The sequence below is a fragment of the Marmota marmota genome, unplaced genomic scaffold (assembly GCF_001458135.2).
Source record: "Marmota marmota marmota unplaced genomic scaffold, marMar, whole genome shotgun sequence".
In the NCBI taxonomy this organism is placed as follows: domain Eukaryota; kingdom Metazoa; phylum Chordata; class Mammalia; order Rodentia; family Sciuridae; genus Marmota; species Marmota marmota.
Window position 1 is genome coordinate 41,525,799 of NW_026000108.1, and position 23,828 is coordinate 41,549,626.

The 23,828-nt window shown below is 34.2% G+C and overlaps 1 protein-coding gene across 13 annotated transcripts in view; it reads right to left on the reverse strand.

Annotated features, from left to right (window-relative positions):
• The window catches only part of Clock (clock circadian regulator), a 111,869-nt gene that overhangs the window by 10,005 nt on the left and 78,036 nt on the right, over positions 1-23,828 (reverse strand). For 12 of the 13 annotated variants that reach the window (XM_048784504.1, XM_048784498.1, XM_048784502.1 and 9 more), the window contains 12 exons: positions 23,092-23,205; positions 22,865-22,983; positions 20,839-20,921; positions 20,528-20,634; positions 19,597-19,744; positions 18,942-19,017; positions 13,552-13,693; positions 12,326-12,426; positions 11,722-11,811; positions 5,637-5,789; positions 4,690-4,899; positions 3,778-3,983 (listed from right to left, as the gene is read on the reverse strand). In XM_048784504.1, the coding sequence (XP_048640461.1) occupies positions 3,778-3,983; positions 4,690-4,899; positions 5,637-5,789; positions 11,722-11,811; positions 12,326-12,426; positions 13,552-13,693; positions 18,942-19,017; positions 19,597-19,744; positions 20,528-20,634; positions 20,839-20,921; positions 22,865-22,983; positions 23,092-23,205 (1,549 nt within the window). The remainder of the gene's footprint in view (positions 1-3,777; positions 3,984-4,689; positions 4,900-5,636; positions 5,790-11,721; positions 11,812-12,325; positions 12,427-13,551; positions 13,694-18,941; positions 19,018-19,596; positions 19,745-20,527; positions 20,635-20,838; positions 20,922-22,864; positions 22,984-23,091; positions 23,206-23,828) is intronic. The other variant, XM_048784505.1, reaches the window with a different exon arrangement.

The window sequence follows — 23,828 nt, forward strand, 5'->3', positions numbered from 1 at the left end:
GGGGGGGGGGGGGGGGACTACACTCGAGTTGTAATCCAGAGGCACTTAACCATTGAGCCACATTCCTAGCCCGGCCCCTTTTTTAAAATTTAGAGATAGGGTCTCACTGAGTTGCTTAGCACCTCACTGTTGTTGAGGGCAGCTTTGATCTCACAATCTTCCTGCCTCAGCCTCCTGAGCTGCTGGGATTATAGGCATGGGCCACTGCACTCAGTGTCCCCAGCCCTTTTTAATTTTTATTTGAGACACGGCCTTATCAAGTTGCTTATTAGAGCCTCACTAACTTGCTGAAGCTGTCCTTGAACTTGCAATTCTCCTGCCTCAGCCTTCCAAGTCACTGGGTTTATAGACATGCACTACAACACCCAGTTCCTTGTTTTGTTTTTTGAGATGGGTTCTTGCTAAGTGGCCCAGGCCATTCTCAAACCTGTGATTCTCTTGCCTCAACCTTCTGGGATGCTGGGATTATAGGTGTGTGACACTATGCCCAGCTCCTTCTTCTATTTTCTTAACAAAGACAAAAAATAATGCCTCTTTGGGGAGCAAAACTTTTTCCATTTCTTTCTGAGAAGAAGTTTATTTCTAACATTGACAACTACAGCAAGGAAACAGATAAAATCATACTGTAGATACAGCATGACATAACCACATTATAAACTATTTAAAGTAGGTACAAATATTAAGCTTAGTACACATGTACTTTATTTATATATTCACAGACAAAATAAATTTACTTTTATTTATTTACTTATTTGTTTTATGGTGCCAGAAATCAAACCTAGGGTGTTGTGCATGCTAGGCAAACATTATACCTCTGAGCTAAAACCCTATCCCCTAAAATAAATTTAGTTTGTGTCCATGCCAGATCTTGTAAATAAAATACTGTATTTTATATACATCAGGGCCAAACACTTGAATAACAAACAAAAAACAACAAAGAAACAAAACAGAATTTTAAAAAATTCTGTGTAAGAAAGCTCAAAGAAACAACATGAACAAAGTATGTTTAATCACAGAAGAGCTAAGTGCCAATTTCTCTGTAATCTTAAACAAAATTAATACCTGAATTGCAACGAGTCACTTTTAAAGATAATACTTTATCTATCTCATCCCAAGACATTCTTTAATCTACTTATGCTCAACCCCACTCTGTGGCTTTGTATATACTGTTTCCTCTGCCTAGAATTCCTCCTTGAATTCCTTGCCACAGGCAAACTCAAGGCCAAGCTCTTTAAGGCAGGCCAATTATCTCCTGTGGTGAAGCTTTCCCTGACGACTCCTCCCTTCACCTGCCTGCCTCAATTCATAAAACTGCTCACTTCTTCCCTTCCAAAAGCCTACTAAGTATTCATTACACCAAATAATATGACTTGTTTCCCTTTCTATTACTTTTTAAAAATTTTTTTTAGTCATACATGACAGCAGAATGTATTTTGACATGTAATACATATATGGAATGTACATACATCAATCATATTGTCTATTCTATTCTGCTGCCCTTCCTATCCCCCCTACTACTCCCCCTCCTCTCCCATCCTTTCTCTCTATCCAATCTAATGTGACACACTTTTTTTTTCTTTTTCTCATTACAACATCATATACGTATTCTGTATAACAATGAGGTTCTCCTTCCATCTTCCATGCAACTCCCCTTCTCCCTCTTTTTCCCTCCCATCTCTCTTCCCTATTTAGTGGTAGTCTTCTTCTCATGCTCTTCCTCCCTATCCCATTTTGAGTCACCCCCCTTATATCAGAGAAGACATTCGGCATTTGTTTTTTAGGGATTGGTTAACTTCACTTAGCATAATCTGCTCTAATGCCATCCATTTGCCTGCAAATGCCATGATCTTGTTATTTTTTAGTGCCGAGTAATATTCCATTGTGTATAAATGCCACATTTTTTAAATCCATTCATCTATTGAAGGGCATCTAGGTTGGTTCCACATTCTAGCTATTGTGAATTATGCTGCTATAAACATTGATGTGGCTGTGTCCCTGTAGTATGCTCTTTTTAGGTCTTTTGGGTATAGTCCGAGAAGGGGAATAGCTGGGTCAAATGGTGGTTCCATTCCCAGCTTTCCAAGGAATCTCCATACTGCTTTCCAAATCGGCTGCACCAATTTGCAGTCCCACCAGCAATGTATGAGTGTACCTTTTTCCCTGCATCCTCGCCAGCACTTATTGTTGTTTGACTTCATAATGGCTGCCATTCTTATTGGAGTGAGATGGTATCTTCCTTTCTATTACTTTTACTACTCTGGTCTTTCCTCAAGGGACAGGACTACGCCATATACAAATATGGTAGGCTTCATATGTCTGCTGAAATGTTTTCCTCTCCTTAAGAAACAGATATGTATGTACAAAGAGTTGCTAAACTGCATCCTCTAAAATGTATGTCAGCATTCAAATTTAATGTCTTTCCACTCAGGCTTTAAAATTAGTCCTCTGACTATAGGTGTACCTCATAGTAAAGTACATGCTTAGCATGTGCAAGGCTCTGGGCTGAATCCCCAGCAACCTAAACAAAAATAAGTTCTCTGAATTTCATTGGAGCACATTTATAAGACTTCCTCTTCAGGATGTGAGAGCTAAAAGTTGAAACTTTTTTTTTAAGTTGAGGGAAATAAGCTTCAAAGAGAAGTAATAAGTTCTCTGTTTTTCATTGTCTAGTAGTAATCTTGCAGCTTCTTTCCTATGAAAACTATTAACATGATTTTAATAAAATTGTGCTTAATAATACAGAAAACTGTATATAAAAGAAGAACATTTGAAATAAAAAAATAAAAGCATTTAAAATTGCAAAGATCCTATAGTTTTTATTTAAAAAGATAGCTTCCCAGTATAAAAACAGAAACAGATTTTTCAAAGAAATGCTAAGTCAGCTATTTGAACTTCTCACTAAAATAAGTCATAGACTATTGTTTGTCTAGAACAGCACACAAAAACTTCCTGTAGTATATATGTTTATGCAATGGAACTTTGAAACCAGACACCCAGGTCCAAAGCCTCCTCACTGACTTAACCAGTGACAGGCCCTTGACTAAATTATTAAAAATTCACTTTTTCTTGGGAAAGAAGATCTGAACATACATTAAAAAAAAAATGAAATAATATATTTTGAGCACTTAAAGACTTTGAGAAGCTACCCTAACCACTGTTACTACATGAAAACTCTCTAACATCTATATCTTAAAGATTAGTATCACATAGCCCTTGTACAACAATGAGCTGCAGAATTTGGATTCTGTAATATGTGGTAACTCTTTTTTTTGGGGGGGGGGGTATTGGGGATTGAACCCAGGGGCACTTACCCACTGAGCCACATCCCCAGAACTTTTTTGTACAGGGTCTCACTGAGTTACTTAAGGCCTTGCTAAGTTGCTAAAGCTGGCTTTGAACTTGCAATCCTCCTGCCTCAGCCTCTGGAGCCGCTGGGATTATAGGTGAGCGGCATAATGCCTGGGTTAGTAACTCATGTTTAGAGAACAAACAAAATTTGGTACTCTTTTATTATAAAATCTTTAAACAATGGATGTATCTTTTTAATTTCAAATTTAAGAACCATGGCTTCAATGAGCAACAAACTAAAATCATGTTTTAAAAAAATCAATTTATCAGATATTTTTGTTTTGTGTTTTATAGTGCTAGGATTGAACCCAGGGCCTTGTGCATATTAGGCAAGCACTCTACCACTGAGCTATGTCCTTAGTCCCAAATCACTGCTTTAAATTAATCAATTTACAACTCTGAAAATAACAAATGAGGTATGACAACTACCTTATCTGTCTGTCCTGAGTGAATGTAGTTACTGCAGCACTCTGGGTACTGTTCTGTGGCATACTGGATGGAATCTGGACCATGCTTCCAGCTGCAGGCTGAGAAATCACCATAGTATTATACAGTGGGGCTGTAAGAGTGCTCTGCGTCTGACTGGGAAGAGACGTTTGCTGACTGTGCCCACTCAGTACACTTTGTTGATTCTGCTAGAAAAGAGAAGGTTTTATAGAAAGATTAACTGAGCAAAGTTATTTGGGAAGTATGCTTCTACTAGTCACTGTTTTAACAACTAACCTAACAGTGTGTGGCAGGACATATTACTCTGAAAGAGATCTAATTACAAAGGAATGACTGGTAGTAACAATGAATTAGTCTTGACTTCCCTGTTAGAAGGTAAGCTATAACTTTAAAAGGAGTGTGATCCTAACAGTGATGACAGAAAACATACATGAATGAGTGACTGATGGTTAGGTATATTTATTCATTTTTCATTTTATATTTTTCATCTATAGTCACAAATATACACTAGATACCAGAATTTTATGGAATGTTAGTTAAACCACCACTGATCTCAACAGTCTATTATGTACATGTGAGATATGAGAACATGTTTCCTGATCAATCTCCTTCGCAAAATTTTAACATATGGTAGTAGCCTGTAAGTTATAAGAAAATTGTATAATTAGGCTAGATGCTTAAACAGATCATAAAATTTTTAAAATGTCAAAATAGAGAAAATATTTAACATGAACATAATTTTGTACAAAATATTTTAGTGATCATCTCAGTATTTTGTGTTCTAATTACTATTACATTTTAAAAGACGGCGTAAGATAGGACTTTATTTTCATTTTAACATTAGTTCATACTTCAATTACTCAACATTCCATTTCCCGTTGTACTTGACATTACCTGAGCAGATGTACTCTGTAAAGTCTGTTGTTGTATCATGTGCGGACTTGTACCAATATGTCCAGTATTCATTCCACTTTGAATTTGGTTAGTAGAAACAACCTGGCCTTGCATATTCACAGGTGTGAGTTGCTGGATGTTAGATGAATTTCCAGAAGTAAGCTGAACAGAACCAAAGTTCAACCCAGGGTTTGACTGCTGCAAAAACATCTGTGAAAATAAAAGATTACATTTAAATGAGCTTTTTTTTTCTTTTTTTGGTGGGGGGGGCAGTGATGGTGCTGGGAATTAAAGACAAATGACAGCAAACAAAGTTTCAAACCAAGTTTAAAAGACAATAAATAACAACATCATAAATCATTTTGATTGATCAAAAATAATTACTGAATACAATGTGAAATTTCACATTCATAATTCCAGTCATCCTAACCTATCGTGTTTCCAATTGTAGTGTAACTCAGTGCCACTCAAAGGTCTGTGGACTGGTGGCTTTGTATCATCCATCATTTAAAATTTATGAAATTAGGCAGAAATAATTCATTTAAAGTTTTCCTTTACCAAAGTTCTAGTCACCTAGAATAGTCCTGTTGCTTGGACGAGTAAGACAAATATGAAACATACCTATTGGTATTTACTATTACTTACAAATTCTGCACCTTAAAGCTTTTTTTAAAAAAATGTAACTTTTCTATTAAGGATGTAAATACTAAAATTTGGATTTCAGTAATCTGGAAAAACAAGAATGCTGGTGGAAATATCCTTAGGAATGAATATCTTTGGAGAAAGTAAATATAATCATATTGATCATGTAATTAATGGGTATTTATGGAATGGAATCTGGGAAATGCATCTTCTTTTCATTAAGAAAAGCCAGTTTCCTAGCAAAACAAAATGTGAATGGCACACTTTCTTTGCACTCAAAAAAAACCCAAAAAACATTAACTTGCCTGCAGCCCTTGACCATGGACCATTTGAAGTTGTTCTTGAATTTTCCTTAGTTCTTCTTGTTGCCGATGAATATTTGCCTCTATCATCCGTGTCCGTTGCTCCAACTGGTCTTTCAGATGCTGCATGGCTCCTAGCTGCGCTGAAAACTGAAACTGAAGAAACACGTGTGGAAAAAAGTATAAAATATTTTAGAAATACTTGCTTCTTTTAATTGTGCAATGTGAAAAATAAGCAGTATACCATGAATTAGGAATGTTATGTCAGTTATCATGTATTGCCTCTCAACTTCTAATCTGCCATCTTTGCTTTGTGACATGGGACCTAGGACTTTCTCCTTTGCTGGCATGTATAAATTAGCCATGTCAGCAGATGGTCCTAGAGGGCAGTGCAAACAAAGGTGCTTATTTTCCTGCTTCTGGTGCTTTTCCTTCGTGTTCATGTATCAGTGGTGCCAGTGGAAGGCTGGCACCTGTAGGGTAAAATCACGGTCCTCTGCCTCCAGGAGGGCTTCTGATGGAGGTCCTAGAGGCCCACAAGCAGGGGCCTTTTATAGTGACCCCCCATTTATAATTAAGTGGACACGGACTTGTGAAGGAAGAGTTCAAGAGCTGTAGAGTGTTTCTGCGTGGATAGCCTGACAACTATTCACCTTGATTTTGTTTTCTTTTTGTGGGGCTGGGGTCTCAACAGCACCTCAGCAAGTCTCAATGATACCTTAGTGGGCTGTAAGTTTCCCACAGCAGGTGACTTCCTGCTCTCCAGACCTCCTTTGTGCAGCTATTTGAACTTTTCCATCACCCAGTGGCTATAGCCATGCCTCCCCAAAATGAGATATGACTCTCAGCCTGGCATAGGGGAAGAGATGTTTGGTCAGTTAGTGGGAATCCTTCAAGTCTGTCTTCCTTGGGTGCTTTCCCTGACATCTAGTTAGTGGCTGCTGTCTACATCTCCTATTCCTGTATTCTTCAGATTTTCTTAGTTACTAGTTAATACTTTTAAAAAATATTATCCCTGTTCGAATTTCTGGTTTGCTTTTGACTTCTGAGTGGATCTTGAATGTTTACAAGTATACCTGGAGTTAGAAGACCAGAGTTCAAATGGTGGCTCAGCTACTTACTAGAACAAATTACTTTTTATGTTGTGTCAATTCTTCACCATGTGGAAATGGAGCCTATACCTAGAATTCATTCATATCAAATTCTGTCATTCCTACAATGTCCTTTTACTTGCATTATCAGTAGAGATACCTAGAGTGACAAAAATCTGATAGATAACTAACATTACTATTTTCACTCATGTTTTCAACTGATACTGTCATCAGACAAGTTTAAAGCAGACTTTTAAGCAATTATGAATAAATGCATGTATTATGTAGGAAAACAAAGTTACTCTACTTCCAGGGCTTTCAATCTTATTTCTCTATGATTTACACTTAAGTAATAAACAATGCCTGTTTTCTACTGCTTGTAATTTAGCCACATTTGATAATTCACCTCTTAAGTCAACATAGTCTCATTTGATTATTTCCATGAATATTCAGTACATTATATAGTATAGGGGCAGAAAAAAACTTCAAGTTACTGAAAATCTATTTTAAAATATTCTCCTACAGTGAACTGTATGGTTTACCCCATGCTTTTTTATCCTATCTTCAAAAGTTTGTATTAAGGATACCGAAGACTACTTTCCAAAGTATACAAACTTGACTTCTGAAGATGACAAAAAACAGACCATATTATATATACATTAGATTCTACTAGGTTTGAGAAAATATTACAAATTTAGTACCACAACTGCTTCATGTCTTTTTTATATTATTCAAAATATGTTGTACTTATGTTATCGAACATATTTTAACTAATGTTATTTGAACCTGTAGGTGAACATTATGTTGTCACCATTTAATGGACTTCTATTAAGTACATAAAAGAAAATAGAAACAAACATAAAACAAAGGATAACAGGAAATAAAATTATAGAACAAAAGACAAAAGTATTGGAGCTTTATTAGTGAGTGAAATGTGAAATTTGAATGCTTACTAGTATGTTTGACATAGTACATTACTTATTGCATAAAAATATCCCTATGTTATGAAATGCTTGGGCTGTGGATATAGCTCACTAGGTAGAATGCTAGTCTGTTAGTACTTGAAGACAAATAGTATTTTTTAAATTTTTATTTGTTCTTTTTAGTTATACATGACAGTATAATCTATTCTGATACATTCATACAAACATGGAATATACCTTATTTAATTAGGATCTCAGTCTTGTGAATGTACACAGTGTTAGGATTCACTGTGGTAAATTCATATATGTAGACAGGAAAGTTATATCAGATTCATTCCACTGTCTTTCCTATTCCTATCTTCCCTCCTTTCCCTTCATGCCTCTTTGTCTAATCTACTGAATTTCTATTCTACCTGCCTCACCCCTCTTGTGGGCTAGCATCCACACATCAGAGAGAACATTCAACCTTTGGTTTTGAGGGGACTGGCTAATTTCATTTAGCTGACAGTCTCCAGTTCCATCCACTGGTTGGCTAATGTCATAAAGTCACTCTTCTTTATGGCTGGGAAATATTCCATTTTGTATAGATACCACATTTTCTTTATCCATTCATCTACTGAAGGGCACCTAGGTTGGTTCCATAGCTTAGCTATTGTGAATTGAGGTGCTATAAATATTCATGCAGCTGCATCACTGTAGTATGCTGATTTCAAATTCTTTGGATATATACCAAGGATTGGGAGAGCTGGGTCAAACGGTGGTTTCATTCCTAATTTTTTGAGGAATCTCCATACACCACTTTACAGAGTGGTTACTCTAATTTGCAGTCCCAGCAGCAATATATCAGTTACCCTTTCCCCCACATTTATTGTTACTTGAATTCTTAATAACTGCCATTCTGGCTGGAGTGAGGTGAAACCTCAGTGTAGTTTTAATTTGCATTTCCCCAGTAGTTAGAGATATTGAATGGGGAAGTTAGTTCCTAAGCTGACAATGTTGGAGTGCTGGGCCTATACTTTCTTCTAGAAGATGCAAGGTTTCTGGTCTAATATCGAGGTCTTTGATCCACTTTGAGTTGAGTGCAGGATTAGAGGGGTTAAATTTCCTTCTATTATATATGGATTTCCAGTTTCCTAGCACCATTTGTTGAAGAGACTCTCTTTACTCCAGTGTGTGTGTGTGTGTGTGTGTGTGTGTGTGTGTGTGTGTTTTGGTGGTAGTTTTGTCTAGTATGAGATAACTATATTTATGTGGGTTTGTTTCTCTGTCTTCTATTCTATTCCATTGGTCTTCACACCTCTTTTGGTGCCAATACTATGCTGTTTTTGTTACTGTAGCTCTATGGTATAATTTAAGGTCTGGTATGACTGCTTTAGCTATTCTGAGCTTCTTATTTTTCCAAATGAATTTCGTGACTGCTTTTTCTAGTTCTATGAAGAATATCATTGGAATTTTAATAGGCATTGCATTAAATCTGTATGGCACTTTTGGTCGTATGGCCATTTTGACAATGTTAATTCTAAGAACACAGGAGATCTTTCCCTCTTTCTAAGGTCTTCTTTAATTTCTTTAGTTCTGTAGTTTTCATTGTAGAGGTCTTTCACCTCTTTTGTTAGGCTGGTTCCCTAGTATTTTTTTTTTTAGGCTTGTGAAAGGGGTAGTTTTCCTATTTTCTCTTTTAGCTGATTATCATTGGTGTATAGGAACGATTTATGGGTGTTAATTCTGTATACTGCTACTTTGCTGAATTCATTTTGAGTTCTAGAACTTTTCTGGTGGAGTTTTTTGGGTACTAAATATAGGATCATGTTGCCAGCAAACAGGGATAATTTAAGCTCTTCTTTTCCTATTCATATCCCTTTAATTTCATTCTTTTGCCTGATTGTTCTGGCTAGAGTTTTCAGGACTATGCTAAATAAAAGTAGTGAAAGAGGGCATATCTGTCTTGTTCCAGTTATTAGAGGGAATGCTTTCAGTGTTTCTCCATTTAGAATGATGTTGGCCTTGGGTTTAGAAATATAGCTTTTATAATGTTAATGTTCCTACTATTCCTAATTTTTCTAGAGTAATGAACATGAATGGATGCTGTGTCAAATGCTTCTTCTGTGGTTCTTGTCTTTAAGTCTCTTTATGTGGTGAATTACATTTATTAATTTCTGTATGTTGAACCAACCTTGTATTCCTGGGATGACTACTCGATCCTGGTGCACTATTATCTTTTTAATGTGTTTTTTTAATGAGATTCACCAGTATTTTATAAGAATTTTTGCATCTATGTTCATCAGGCATATAGGTCTGAAATTTTCTTTCCTTGATGTGACATTGTCTGGTTTTGATATCAGGAACAGAATGAGTTTGGAAGGGTTCCCTCCTTTTCTATTTCATGGAATAATTTGAAGAACACTGGTGTTGGTTCTTCTTTCAAGGTGTGGCAGAACTTGGCTGAGAATCCATCCAGTCCTGGGTTTCTCTTTGCTGGTAGGCTTTTCATGGTGTTTTCAATTCCATTACTTAAAGTTTAAAAGTTTCTATGTACTCCTGGGTTTGATATGGGTAGGTCATATGTCTCTAAATATCTGTCGATGTCTTCAAGATTTTCTAATTAACTGGAGTATAAATTTTCAAAACAGTATCTGTTATCCTTTATATTTTTTTAGTGTTTGTGGTGATATTTCCTTTTTCATCACAAATTTTAATAATGAGTTTTCCCCTCTTTCTTTTGTTAGTTTGACTAAGTTTATTTTTTTTCAAAGAACCAACTTTTTGTTTTGCTGATTTTTAAAATTTCACTTTCATTGATTTCAGCTCTGATGTTAATTATTTCCTGTCTTCTACTGATTTTGGTGTTGATTTGTTCTTTTTTCTAAGACCTTAGATGTAATGTTATGTTATTTATTTGGTATCTTTCTATTCTTTAATGAATGAGCTCAATGCTATGAACTTTCCTCGTAGAACTGCCTTCATAATGTCCCAGAGATTTTGATATACTATATCACTATTCTCATTTACCTCTATGTATTTTTTCATTTCACCCTTGATTTCTTCTGCTATCTATTCGTCCTTCAATATTGTACTACTTAGTCTCCAGGTACTAGAATAGCTTCTGGCAAATAGGATTGGAGGACTAAATTGTAATACCTAACAAAACAGTGATGTTATAAAGTCCTTATATGATAACATATTATTAGAAATCAGAATTATAAAATTATTTAATGACAAACAAGTCTTAAGATTTTATATTTATTACTATTAAGTAGTATTCTTAACATATCTGAGGCACTGAACAAATTATAAATCACAAGTTAAAATGTTACGATCAAAAGTAACAGCATCACTTTTGGAATCACCCTTGTCTTGCTTATTTATAGACCTTTTTTGGGTTGTGGGCCAGACAACAATTCTCCTAGAAAGTTTTTCTTCACTTCTTCAGGCTGCATTAAGGGTCTATATGATGTACAGAGACTATATAATAGTATCATAATTAACTTTTTTTGCTTTAGATGCAATAGCCTTTTAGTAAAGCTAATATAAATATTGTCAACACCTACAGTTCTTGTTACACCCAGGAAATCAATAAATATCCTATATTTGAACACAAAAACTAAAATATGAATAAAGTTACTCAATTCTTCCAACATCCATAGGAAGAACAAAATGAACTGTTACACTTCACCTTTAATAACTTCATGTCTTTAGTATTTTTCAACAGAGGAAGTGGTGTTTTGGTATATTAAATAGTACACTTCTTTGTTGTACAAGACTGCCATGCATCTCAAAAGACACCTGACACCTCTGGCCCATGTCTACTAAGGGCTTGTGGTACTCCATAATCATTGTATCAAACAAAAATGTCCTCAGACACTCTAAATGCCCCTAGTTAAGATTCATTGCACCTATAAGTGTAAATAAATAAATATGCATGTGTACTTACATAGATATGTATATATATACACACACATAATAGTTATATTTTATTTATTTTAAATATATGTAAAACTATTTATAAACTTAATCATATTTACCTAAAACCAATTTATCATTTGTAAATACTCAACTAAAACAAACAAAAAATACCTGGGACATGCCTTGTGGAATTGGTAAATTTGCAGCTTGCGACATCACTGGCTGTGTTAATGATGGACCAACAGACTGGGAATTTATGGACTAGAAGCAAAATAAAAAATATCACTGAAGTGACACTCATTATCAAATATGAGTACTTCCACCAGAAATATACACACGATATACTGATCACTGAACTTACAATATGCCTCATATTTTTGTAAATTGAGTACAGGTATGTCTCCCTCTCTACACTGGAAAAGCCTTTTCCCTATTTATTTTGTATCTTCCAAGGCACTGCCATAGTACCATGCATGAGGTCTCAGAAGTTGGCTGGACTTAACAATAGGTGATTGATATCTGAATGTAGATATAAAATTGTTCTCAATTATCAGCTGTTCACAACTGGGAAAAAACAGAAAACAAACAAACAAACAAAAAAAAACCCCTAACATTTTACCTGAAAAATAACAAAAATGACTTATATGTATGGTAACCACTTCAAAAATTAAAGAAAAATCTTGAGTGTCATATACCAACTACTTTTTCTGAACATTTAGATAACTTTCCCTTTTAATTAATCTTTATTCAAAAGTATATTAACTATAGAGCTTACCTGGCTACTAAATGATGACCTCCTTTGAGCCATCTTTTCATGAGCTGGTAAATGTTGTCTGGGAGGAGTGCTAGTATCTGTTGGGATCTTTGTTGGTGTTGCTGAAGTTAGTCAATAAAAGCAGAATAGCATTAATATTTAAAAATACAGTTTTCAAAGATCAATCTCAAAATGTACTTCAGTGAATAAAAACTGTTTTTACTTGGTTTTCTAAATCAATAAAAGTAAAGTCCATTCACTTAAATTGCTTCTATCTTCTTTTTTCTTTTTTAATTTTTTATTGTTGGTTGTTCAAAACATTACATAGTTCTTGACATATCATATTTCACACTTTGATTCAAGTGGGTTATGAACTCCCATTTTTACCCCGTATACAGATTGCAGAATCATATCAGTTACACATCCACTGATTTACATGTTGCCATACTAGTGTCTGTTGTATTCTGCTGCCTTTCCTATCCTCTGCTTCTATCTTCTTTAAAGATAAAAAAAAAAAAAACAAACATGAAATTGAAAAAATTTCAATCTAAAAATAGTTACTAGTCATTCCCTGAAAAGGGACTGATTCCAGGACTCCCTGTGGATACCAACATCTGTGAAGCTCAAAAGTTCCTGACACAAAATGGTGTAGTATTTGCACATAACCTATGCACATCCTTGTACGTTCTTTAAATCTTCTCTAGATTACTTATAATACCTAATACAATACAAATACTATGTAAATACTTGATATATTCTATTATTTAGGAATAAGGAAAATAAAAAGAAGTCTGTACATATTCAATACAGATACAATTTTTTTTGAACCATTTTCTATGTGCACTTAGTTGAATCTACAGCACAGAACTATTGATATGGAGGGCCAACTGTAACATAAGGACAATTAAGCATATCTTCATAAAGAAAAACACTGCAAAATTTTTTTAAAAAACAAATTTAAAGAACATTTGCTGGCTTTTACAGTAGGAATAGTTTTGTTTTATTTTTGAGGGATGATTAAAAATTTAACAATAACAACATTATAACCTACATGTTTTATAGGCCCACTTGATGATCTTAATTCTTTGCTAACAGTGAGCACTGCACCTCTTACTCACTGGAAAGGTTAATATACCTCAAAATTATGAAAATAAATTATAATTTTAGAGAAGCATTTGACAAATAACCTTTAACACAAACAGTTTAGTAGTACTCCCTTTAATGGAAGTTTAAGTTAAGGTACTCACAGGAAGGGTCTGAGACTGCTGTATGAGATGATTTTCTTGAACTCCGGGAGGAGGCAGAAGGGGTTGGACTGTGATCAAATCTTTCCAATGCTTCCTTGAGACTGACTGTGTTTATGCGATTATCAGACCCAGAATCTTGGCTCTAAGGAAACAAAGAAATGTTTTCTTGAGGTTCAGTTTAGAAATCTCAAATTAGAAATACTGCTTACTAACAAAAAAATAAAAATAAAAAATTCATTTTTTTACCTGTAAGACAAAACTACCTATGTAATATATAGTAGGTAAAGAAATGATAAATTTTCGACTCAGGAGACTAAAGGTAGGAAGACTGCAAGTTCAAGGCCAGTCTCAGCAATTTAGGAGGCCCTAAGCAACTTAAGTGAGAATCTGTCTAAAAATAAAAAATAAAAAGGGATGGGGATATAGCTCAATGGTAAAAGGCCCCTGAGTTTAATCACCAGTACCCCCCCCAAATAATAATAATAATAATAATAACAATTATTATTATTATTATTATTTAGTGGGGGCAACTGGAGATTAAACCCAGGGGCCCTTTACCACTGAACTATTTATTTTTCTATTTTAAGGTCCTAGAACTTTTTGTTTACTTATTATTTATTATTTATTTATTTTTTATTTTAAGGTTCTACTTTAGGGTCCTAGAACTTGTGTTCTTCTTCCTCATCTTCCCTAGTAGCTGGCATTACAGGTGTGTGCCACCATACCTGGCTTGAGAACTTATTTTGTAAAGCATGAAAATTTTGGCTTCATTCTCTATTCAAGGAAACAGCAAAAAGACAGAAGTTGGACTACACCTTACCATATATCATTAAAACCACAATGAGATATCACTTTATACCCATTAAAATGGCCACTATAAAAAAAAAGAAAGAAAGAAAGAGAGAAAGAAAGAAAATACCCAGTGTTAGCAAGAATGTAAAAAATCTAAATTCCTGTGCCTTGATGGCATAGTCACTAGGGAAAACAGTGTGGCACTTCCTCAAAATTGAAAAAAAAAGAATTATTGTATGACCCAGCAATTCTCCAAAAGAGATGAAAGAACTCAAACAGTTATTTGTACATGTATGCTCACAGTAACATTAATGACAATGACCAAAAGGTAACAGCAACCTATAAGCAAAATAAGGTATGTACATACAATGAAATATTACCCAGCTTTAAAAGGAAAGGGAATTCTGACACATGCTACAACATAATCAACTCAGACAACATTATGGCAAATGAAAAAAGCCAGGACAAGAGGGCAAATATTATGATTCTACTCATATGCAGTAATTAGAGAAGTCAAGCTAAAAAAAATACTAAGTAAAATGTTGGCTGACAGGAGAATGAGAAGTTGTTTAGTGGGTTTGGAGTTTGGAAAGATAAAGAAGTTTTGGGCATGGATGGTAGTGATAACTGTATAACAGTGGGAATATATGTAACTACACCAAACTGTACCCTTTCAATGGCAATTTTATGTTGTTTCTTATCACATTAAGAAAGAAAAAAAAAGATAGTGATAACATTTTACTTTATATTCAAAATACTGTAATGACCTTTGGAACTCAGCATTTGATGGCTCAAAATCTTTACTCCAATTCTGATCTTTCTCCAAAATTTCAATATCCATAAGGAAGAATCATCCAATAACCTCTCTTATCCTACTTCTTAGCTTTGTACTCATCTCTAGTAAATTTTTTCCCTTCCCCTACTTCCATCCCTCGGTCTCTGCCTGGACATCAACACTGTAGCACCTCTAAGAAAACAAATTAAAATACCACTTTAAGCCATACTCTTTTATTCTTCTAGTTCAATTCCTCAAAGGTTTCTCTAGGAACAAGTGCAGTCTGACTAAAGGATCATGAACTTCAGATGGATACCCAATACTAGGTAGTAGCATTGTTTACGTTGAGCTCACTTTCCTACCCTTCACAATTATTCCATGCCTTTCCTTTTTTTTTTTATTAGTTGTTCAAAACATTACATAGCTCTTGACATATCATATTACATACATTTGATTCAAGTGGGTTATGAACTCCCATTTTTCCCCTGTATACAGATTGCAGAATCACATCAGTTACACATCCATGTTTTTACATACTAGTGTCTGTTGTATTCACTGCTCTTAAATCTGTCTCCCTATACCAGCCATGCCTTATACAGATGAGAACATTAATCTTGCCACCATCAAAAATATAAACTTATCTGCTAATATAGGATGTATTTACAGTACACCTATCTTCTTTTCCTCCAAATTATAATAGAGCAAAGTGTCCTATCAAAAACTCTCATATGCAGCAGTAAAAAAGAAGTAAATACCTATTCTTACTGCAGGAGAGCTACTTAAAAGGGGGCACAATATATATATGTACACATATATACAAATCTGTATAAACCCATGCACACATACACAAATAGTATGATCTCAAAGTTACTTGTGCTTAGGGGAAAAAACAGGAGTGATATCACCCTATGCCTTGTTTCCTCTACCCTAACTACTATTCATTCAGTCCTTCATTCTATTTGTCTCCTACTTCCACTGCTTCCTAGCCTTCTAAACCTCCCGCTTGCATTAAGTGTCTACAATTTTTTTTTTAGAGAGAGAGAGAGAGATAATTTTAATATTTATTTATTTTTTTTAGTTTTCGGCGGACATAACATCTTTGTTTGTATGTGGTGCTGAGGATCGAACCCGGGCTGCATGCATGCCAGGCGAGCGCGCTACCGCTTCAGCCACATCCCCAGCCCCAAGTGTCTACAATTTTAAAAATGCTCTGTATTCTCAACCTCAGCTCTGAACATTCCTTCACAGGCTTGCTCTAACTAAAACCCATACTGCCCCAGAGGACACTACTTTCCTTGTAGTTTTCTTCAGCAGTGTCTATTCTATCTCTCACAACTCTCAGACCACAGCTCTACAAAAGTCCTTCTACTGATGGTTCCAGACCACTTCCCCTTTCTTCTTTCCCCAAACTCACAACTCTGAAACTAACATTAAATCATATGCTATAACTCACTGTCTCTTACAGTTATGTACAGACCCCATGGTCACTTCACAACAATTAAATTTTAGAATCTGGCTCAGTATTCCCCTCATTAACTATTAATCCCAAGGTTATTCACAGAAACATTCAATACTACAACCTCTCTCTTCCTTATTGTACTCTCCTCCAAAGATCTCCTCTTCCACCAGTCCTCATCCACTGATTCTTACAGTCATATCCTAGAGTCATTTTCAATAAGAATAAACCTTCCCATAATCTCAGTTTCAATCATCTTTTTCTCTGACCACAATTCCCATATTTCCTACTCATTCCTTTTAGTATCTCAATTCCAAAAATCCTTAGGCTTAAATGGAACCCACAATATATGTATTCAACCATATTTTCACAATCACATTCTCTCTTTTTGTGTCTTCTCTCTTTATCCAGCTTAAATTCATGGCTAATTGTTTATAACCATGTATGTATCTTTAATTTCTTAGTTCCTATTTCCCTTAATCACACTTGCTTGGCAAAATTCTCAGTGCTGGTTAAACCCATTTTTTTTTTTTTTCCCATATCTGCTCCTACAGAGCTGAACATGGCAGAAGAAACACAATATGATTATTTTTTCATATCAAATAAATGACCAAGAACTGCAAGTGGCTTTTATTCTGCCTGCCAAGCAGACTATAATTTCCTAGAATAGTCACTTTTCTATTCACCTACACAACCATTTAACACTTTCACTTCTCTTCTCAAACCTCCAAAAACTCCTGTCCTTACTTGACTCTTGGCTGATAACTCTTGGTACCTATTTACTGAGAGTACTGCTATAAGCTCTCACTACTATACCTATCCATTTAACAGCTGGGTTTAACCAACACTGAGATTTTGCCAAGGATTTGTGATAAAGGGTGACAGGTGCTAGGGAGCTGAAGATACATGCATGGTTACAATAATTAACCATAAATTTAAGCTGGATATAGTCAGAAGACATAAAGTGAGAGTGTAACTATGAAAATGTGATAGTCACGTATTTATCCTTCTTCATGTTGCTATAAATCAGGGATCAATCAATTCTTTCTGTAACATTTACTGGTTCTTTCAGAAAGTCAATCTCTTAGGTTCTGTGGGCCATAGAATATGTCACAACTATTTAGTTCTGCTATTGCAGTACAAATAGAGCTACAGACACTTTATAAATGAATGTATGAATGTATGTGGTTACGTTATTTATGAACACTAGAATATGAATCTGATTTACTTTTCATGTGTCATAAAGCATTATTATTCTTTTGATTTTCTTTCAACCACTTAAACATGTAAAAATATTTGTAGTTTGTGGGCATTACATTCAGAGAGCCAGATTTGGCCTCAGGCCTCAGGCTGCCAACTCTTGCTATGGTCAAATTATCTGTCCCCCTAGCTAAACCTTATCTTTCCACTTGTGTTCTAGATCCCACCTTCTCTTACCTAATCAAAACACTGCTCAACTTTTCTTGCTCTACCAGATCATTCTCTTAGTATACAAACATGCTATTATTTCTCTCATCTTAAAAAGCAAAAACTTTTTAAGTACAATTGCCTGGTACTTTCTCTTCCTGTACTTTCTTGCATGCTTGCTCAGATGGAAAGGGTCACCTGGAAAGGAAATGAAGGTGGCCTCTGGCCATCAAGGAACTAAAGCCCTTAGTCCAACTGCCCATGAGGAACAATTGGGCCAACAACCACTGAGTGAGGTGGAAATGAACAGTGCCTGAGTGGAACTTTGAGAGGACTTTAGACTTCTGATGGATCCTCAAGTGGAAGCCCCAGCTAAACTGTGCCTGGATTCCTGATGCACATGATCTAAGAGATAGTAAATGTGTATTGTTTTATATCACTAATTCTGGAGAAACCATTACATAGCAACAGAGAAGTAATATACTATACTTCAACATGAGCAAAAGAAAGAAACCAAAGTTCAATTTCTGACTATAATTTCTCAGTCATGTTTCATGAAGGGCAGGTTCAATCCTCTCCTTTAAATCTGAGTTTCAGTGGTTTCATAATGGAGATATTACTTATGAGATTAAGGATCCAAGTAGTAAATCACACACCATAATTCATATGAAGAATCAAGCTAAAGTCTAACACATCAAAGGTAACTAATAATAGTAGTTTTAATCTGAGATTAGATGTCTATCCTTATTATTGTTAAATGGTAAGATCTTCAATTTTTTTTAGAAGTAAATGAAATTTTAAAATATTAAATGAAAAATGAAAGTAAACAGTAAAGTATAATAATACTGTCATACTTGAGAAAAGGATGTATTTGAGAAGCAATTTTCCTACTGATTGAGTTTGAGTTTCAATGGCAAGAAATTAGGTAATTATATTTTTAAAAGACTATAAGAAACATACTTTGTCAGCAGCTGTCTCAGGAAGAGACTCTTCAATGCCAAGTTCTCGTCGTCTTTCAGCCCTAACTTCTGCATAACTATAAATTGAAAAAATCAAATTTTAGTGTTTGTTCATTCATTAAGATATTGCAGAGTTGCAACCATTCAATATTTGTTATGTGCTTCACTTAAATTTTTCACTAATTCTAGACTCTTTTCTATGTACTACACAAACCTAAAACACATCTACAGGGTACTCTTAATTCAATTTGCATTTTTCTAGGTATATGAAAATTTTATATGCTACTATAAATGATCTCTGACAACACAGTATGTATATTAAGAGGAATTAAAAAATGAAAGAGTATGCTCTTTCCAGTTTTCCTGTTGCATAACTGACTTTGGTACATAAGTGATAGTATGAATTCTGCGGTAAAGCACAGAACTTATGTCAAGCATTATATATCTACTACTTATACGACATTCCTAAAATGCATGTAAGAAAATTTAATAATATATTAAAAAAAAGATTACTTTGTAGTTTGACACATTAAAACATTAAGGTTAAGTTACCTGTGATTTAGAAACTTATATACTATGTCAGGCATAAAAATTACATTGCCAAAATTGTTAAAGAATGTTATCATAATTCAAAAGTTCTTTGAAAGAATTATTACCTTACTACAGTGTGAGTACAAACAATAAACTCTGGCCTTGAATTCCACTGATGATAAGTGATATAATAATGAGTTTGAAGCCAAATCCACTGTTGCCCTTTGGTCAGGAACCTATAATAACACGATTTGCCTTTCCCATATTGCATTACTGAAAAGAAAATAAAAAATATTTTGATTCATACTTAGTTATGAAGAATCTGGTTTTTTTTAATCAAAAACTATCATTTACATTTAAATGATACATATAGTTCTTCTACATATAGTTCATTCTATATATAGTTCTTCTCTTGGTTTTTCAAAAAATATATACACCAATGATAGGAAAATGCAATTCTTTAGGGCTGGTTTAAGTTCTCAAGTAATTTTCACATCTTCTATAGTGTCAAACTTTGAAGCCAGTCACTGCTGATCTTATATACTTTTCATATACAATAAAAGTTCCAAATATTCAAGGATTCAACTGCTGATTTCCTTCTATATTTACTAAGGGTAGCAACAGGAAGTAATCACATCAGACCTTCTTTTTCCCATAGACACTCTCAAGTACAGTATCTCTGAGGCATTTATTTTGTAACCCTTAACTAAACAAAAGCAAAATAACATCACTGTTTGAAGTAATTGTTATTCCCAACACATGCTCTGTAGGTTTTGAGTTCTGAAGTCTTTAACAGATGGTAAGCAAAGTGTGTGTGTTTTTTGTGGTTAATTTGAGAAACTTTGTATTTTTAAAATATACTGGTAGATTCAGCTTTATATGGATAATCAATCAAGTAGGAATCAGATCAAATTTAAACTAAACTTGTTTCTATTTTATATACTTACAAAAAATTACAGCAAATCTACATTTTACTACCTTTCATTAATGGGACAAGATTTCTCTTTATATGATTTTAAAAAGTTAACCTTACCAGAAATATTAAAATTTACTTACAGTGTTCGTGACATTTTGCCAGATTTTCTAGGTCATCCACATGATAGTAATCATAGCCTGATGTTCCCAAAACTTCAAATGGCAAATATCCTATTATTGGTGGTGCCCTAAGTTGAAAAACAATAATATTATAAGTACCCCACAAGAAACATTTTAACCAGATATTAATTTGGGGAGCTATTTTTTTAAAAATGGAAAATGGATTTGAAAATCCTGATTAGAAAAAAAGTTTGTCCTTAAAATCCATTAGTCAAGAATAATGTAACATAACTATTACCTTTTTTATAAAGTTTAAAAATGAAGTTAATTACCTGTGATCAAGAAATAGAAACTTCCATTCTAAACTATGTCTAGATGTAAACTCTTCATTGGGTTCTTCAACAGTACACATTTCCTATAAATAAATCGATAATTAAAATTCAGAAATACTTCCCTGTGTTCTTAGAAGAATCCTTGTTAGATGACTTTTCCCTAAATAAATTTTTAAAAAATTTAATTTTTTAGTACTAAAATGTGATAAGCTAGAGATACAGCTCAGTGGTCAAGTGCTAGCCTAGGAAGGCCAGCATTTGAACACCTTTGAAAAAAAATTAATTAAAAAAAATATATATTTTCTTTTGGTAAGAGTTTGAACCCAGAGGTGCTTTACCACTGAGCCATATCCCCAGCCCTTTTTATTTTTTATTTTGAGACAGGGTCTCATACTAAACTGTTTAGGGCTTTGCTAAGTTGCTGAAGCTAGCCTCAAACTTGCAATCCTCCTGCCTCAGCCTTCCAAATCACTGGAATTATAGGAGTATATTACCACACCCTGCTTTGATAACAACGTTAAATGGAGCAATAAATGATACTAAAATGCAGACTGTAGAGTTATTGCTTCAGACTTCTCTCCTGAGTTACTGTTCTATATTACTCTTCAGATAGCCCCATACACCTCAAACAGTATGCCCTAAAATGAACTAATTGTACAGTTGTACAATTTTCCAACTAATTGGTGGACACCTACCTGTGCAGTGCCAAAGTCTAGAAATCTGATATTCCTAACATACTCTTTCATTTTTTCCTTTTAGCATCCAGGTGGCCACTACTAATCTTCTCAATTTCACCTTTTAACATTCTTTTAAAAAAAATCTATATCCCATCCATTTTCTATGGCTTAGTTTAGATCATCACCATCAGTGACATCTTACTATGCTAACATCTAACTAAACAGCCTCTCTGTCCTTCAATTTGTCTTCTATTCTGGGGTCACAATTACTCTACTAATACTCAAATATGCTTAGGTAACTTTCTTGCTTAAAAATCTTCTGTGGGTCCTCATACTGAAATTTCTTCAGCATGGAGAAAAAACAGAAATAAGTTTCATTTCTTGCTTTTGCTTACTTTTCTAGCCATACTTCCTACTTTCCTATTTTCTCCAATATATGAACCCTAGACTCTGGTCACACTAGCTAATATATTATAAACTTCCTCTGTACCCTTAAATAACCTCCTGCAGCACAATGTTAATATATCAAGGAGCTGGGCTCTGAAAGAAAAAGAATCAAGACTCCAGTTCTGACATTTAATAGAGACTTTGGGGAAGAAACTTAACTTCTCTAAGCCTCAGTTTCCTTATATACAAAATAGGGACTATAACAGCAATGTATCTCAGGGCTGTTATAAGAATTACATGATAATGCATATAAAAAAGTATAGCATGCAATAAGTGCTCAAACACTAGCTACTGTTATTACTTCCTAAGATCAAAACAAGCAGAACAAGACTGATTTTGGATCTTCTAATTGCTAACTCAGTACTAGTGTCCTAAATCATGTGTCTCGCAAATCTTGTCCTGGTTTCTTCATTCCAGCCACTTCTAAGTGGTTGAGCTAACCCATTTCCTTATTTGTCTGCTTGTTGGGCCCAGGAAATAAAAATAAATTACTTAAATTTGAAAATGTAAAAGGTAAATTATATGCAATAAAAGCCACTTACACATTTCAAAAGAAAATTTCAAAAACAATCTTTCAAAAATTACCTAGATTTTTTTGGACTTTCTCCTTTAGTGAAGAAGGTGAATTATATACCAAGTATCCTAAATCTGGCACAAAAGCAGGGCAAATGGTGACACATAATCACTGGCTAACTGCAATATATGCTAAAAAATTAGTGTTTTCATAACTCATTGTTTCTGAAATATCAGAATCATAATCATAATCATACATATTTAATAGCCACTACTACTTCAATGCTTGCAGGAAAATTCAGTCATTCTAGAGACAAAAATTATATAAAATTATATTAAAAATTATATAAAAACTGAAAACCTCTTAAGCACTTAAATTAGAAACATACCTTGATAAACTGAGGTGTAGCTAACCTGACAGTAGCTACAAAACAAACTCTATCTTCATAAGAAGGTCTATGTGTGCGTTGTATAGTTCCTTCAAAACCATTATGTGCAGCAGTAGATACTAAAACAGTAAGGAAATATGTATCATCAGTTATTCCAGTAAAATATGGCTGTTACTTAGAAAAATATGAAGTTTTAAAATACATTCTAAGAGAAGCATTTAACTCACCACTGTTTAAAGATTTGAAATTTCCTATAAATCTCACATACTCATAGGTAGATGGCTCCTTTGGATCTATTGTTCCTCGAAGCATATGACAACAGAACTCTAATTGATTTTTTGCTGAAATAAATGATTAAAAAGTCAATATCTGTCATATATCACATGAAATAAGATTACAAAAGTTTTTTTTTATTGTTGAATAAGTTCATATTTTCTTCAGCAGACGTCTTCAATGACAGATTATTTAGTCCATAAAAGTAAAGTACCTTCAAGAGCTATTTCACCTTGTACAAACAACTTACTGTTCTCTATTTTTACCTGTCCTTTCTCATTTTTCACTCTAATTTCAAAGAAAGGGTTTGCTTCCCAGTCTAAAGCTAATGCTTCTACTTTGAATAGCTGCTGTTCCTATCTTCTAAAGACCAGGTCTACATCACTTTTTTTTGGACAGTTGCTAATACATTATAGAATTTAACAATTCAAATACAAAGAAGCTCTAAGATGACTGATGTCACTATTACCAAATAAGGCAACATTTAAAAATCATGAAAAGATGATTACAGAATGTATCTAATAACTAATGGCCATGAATTTTCTTCTTTAGGTCCTTAATTTCTACAGTTTTAAATTTGATCAGGCCTTCCATTTCAAAGAGTTTTTTTTTTTTTTCATTTTTTAGTGTCAGAGATCTCCTTTCTTTTCAGTAAGTGTCCCTGTTTTCATGTATTCACTTCCCTTTACCT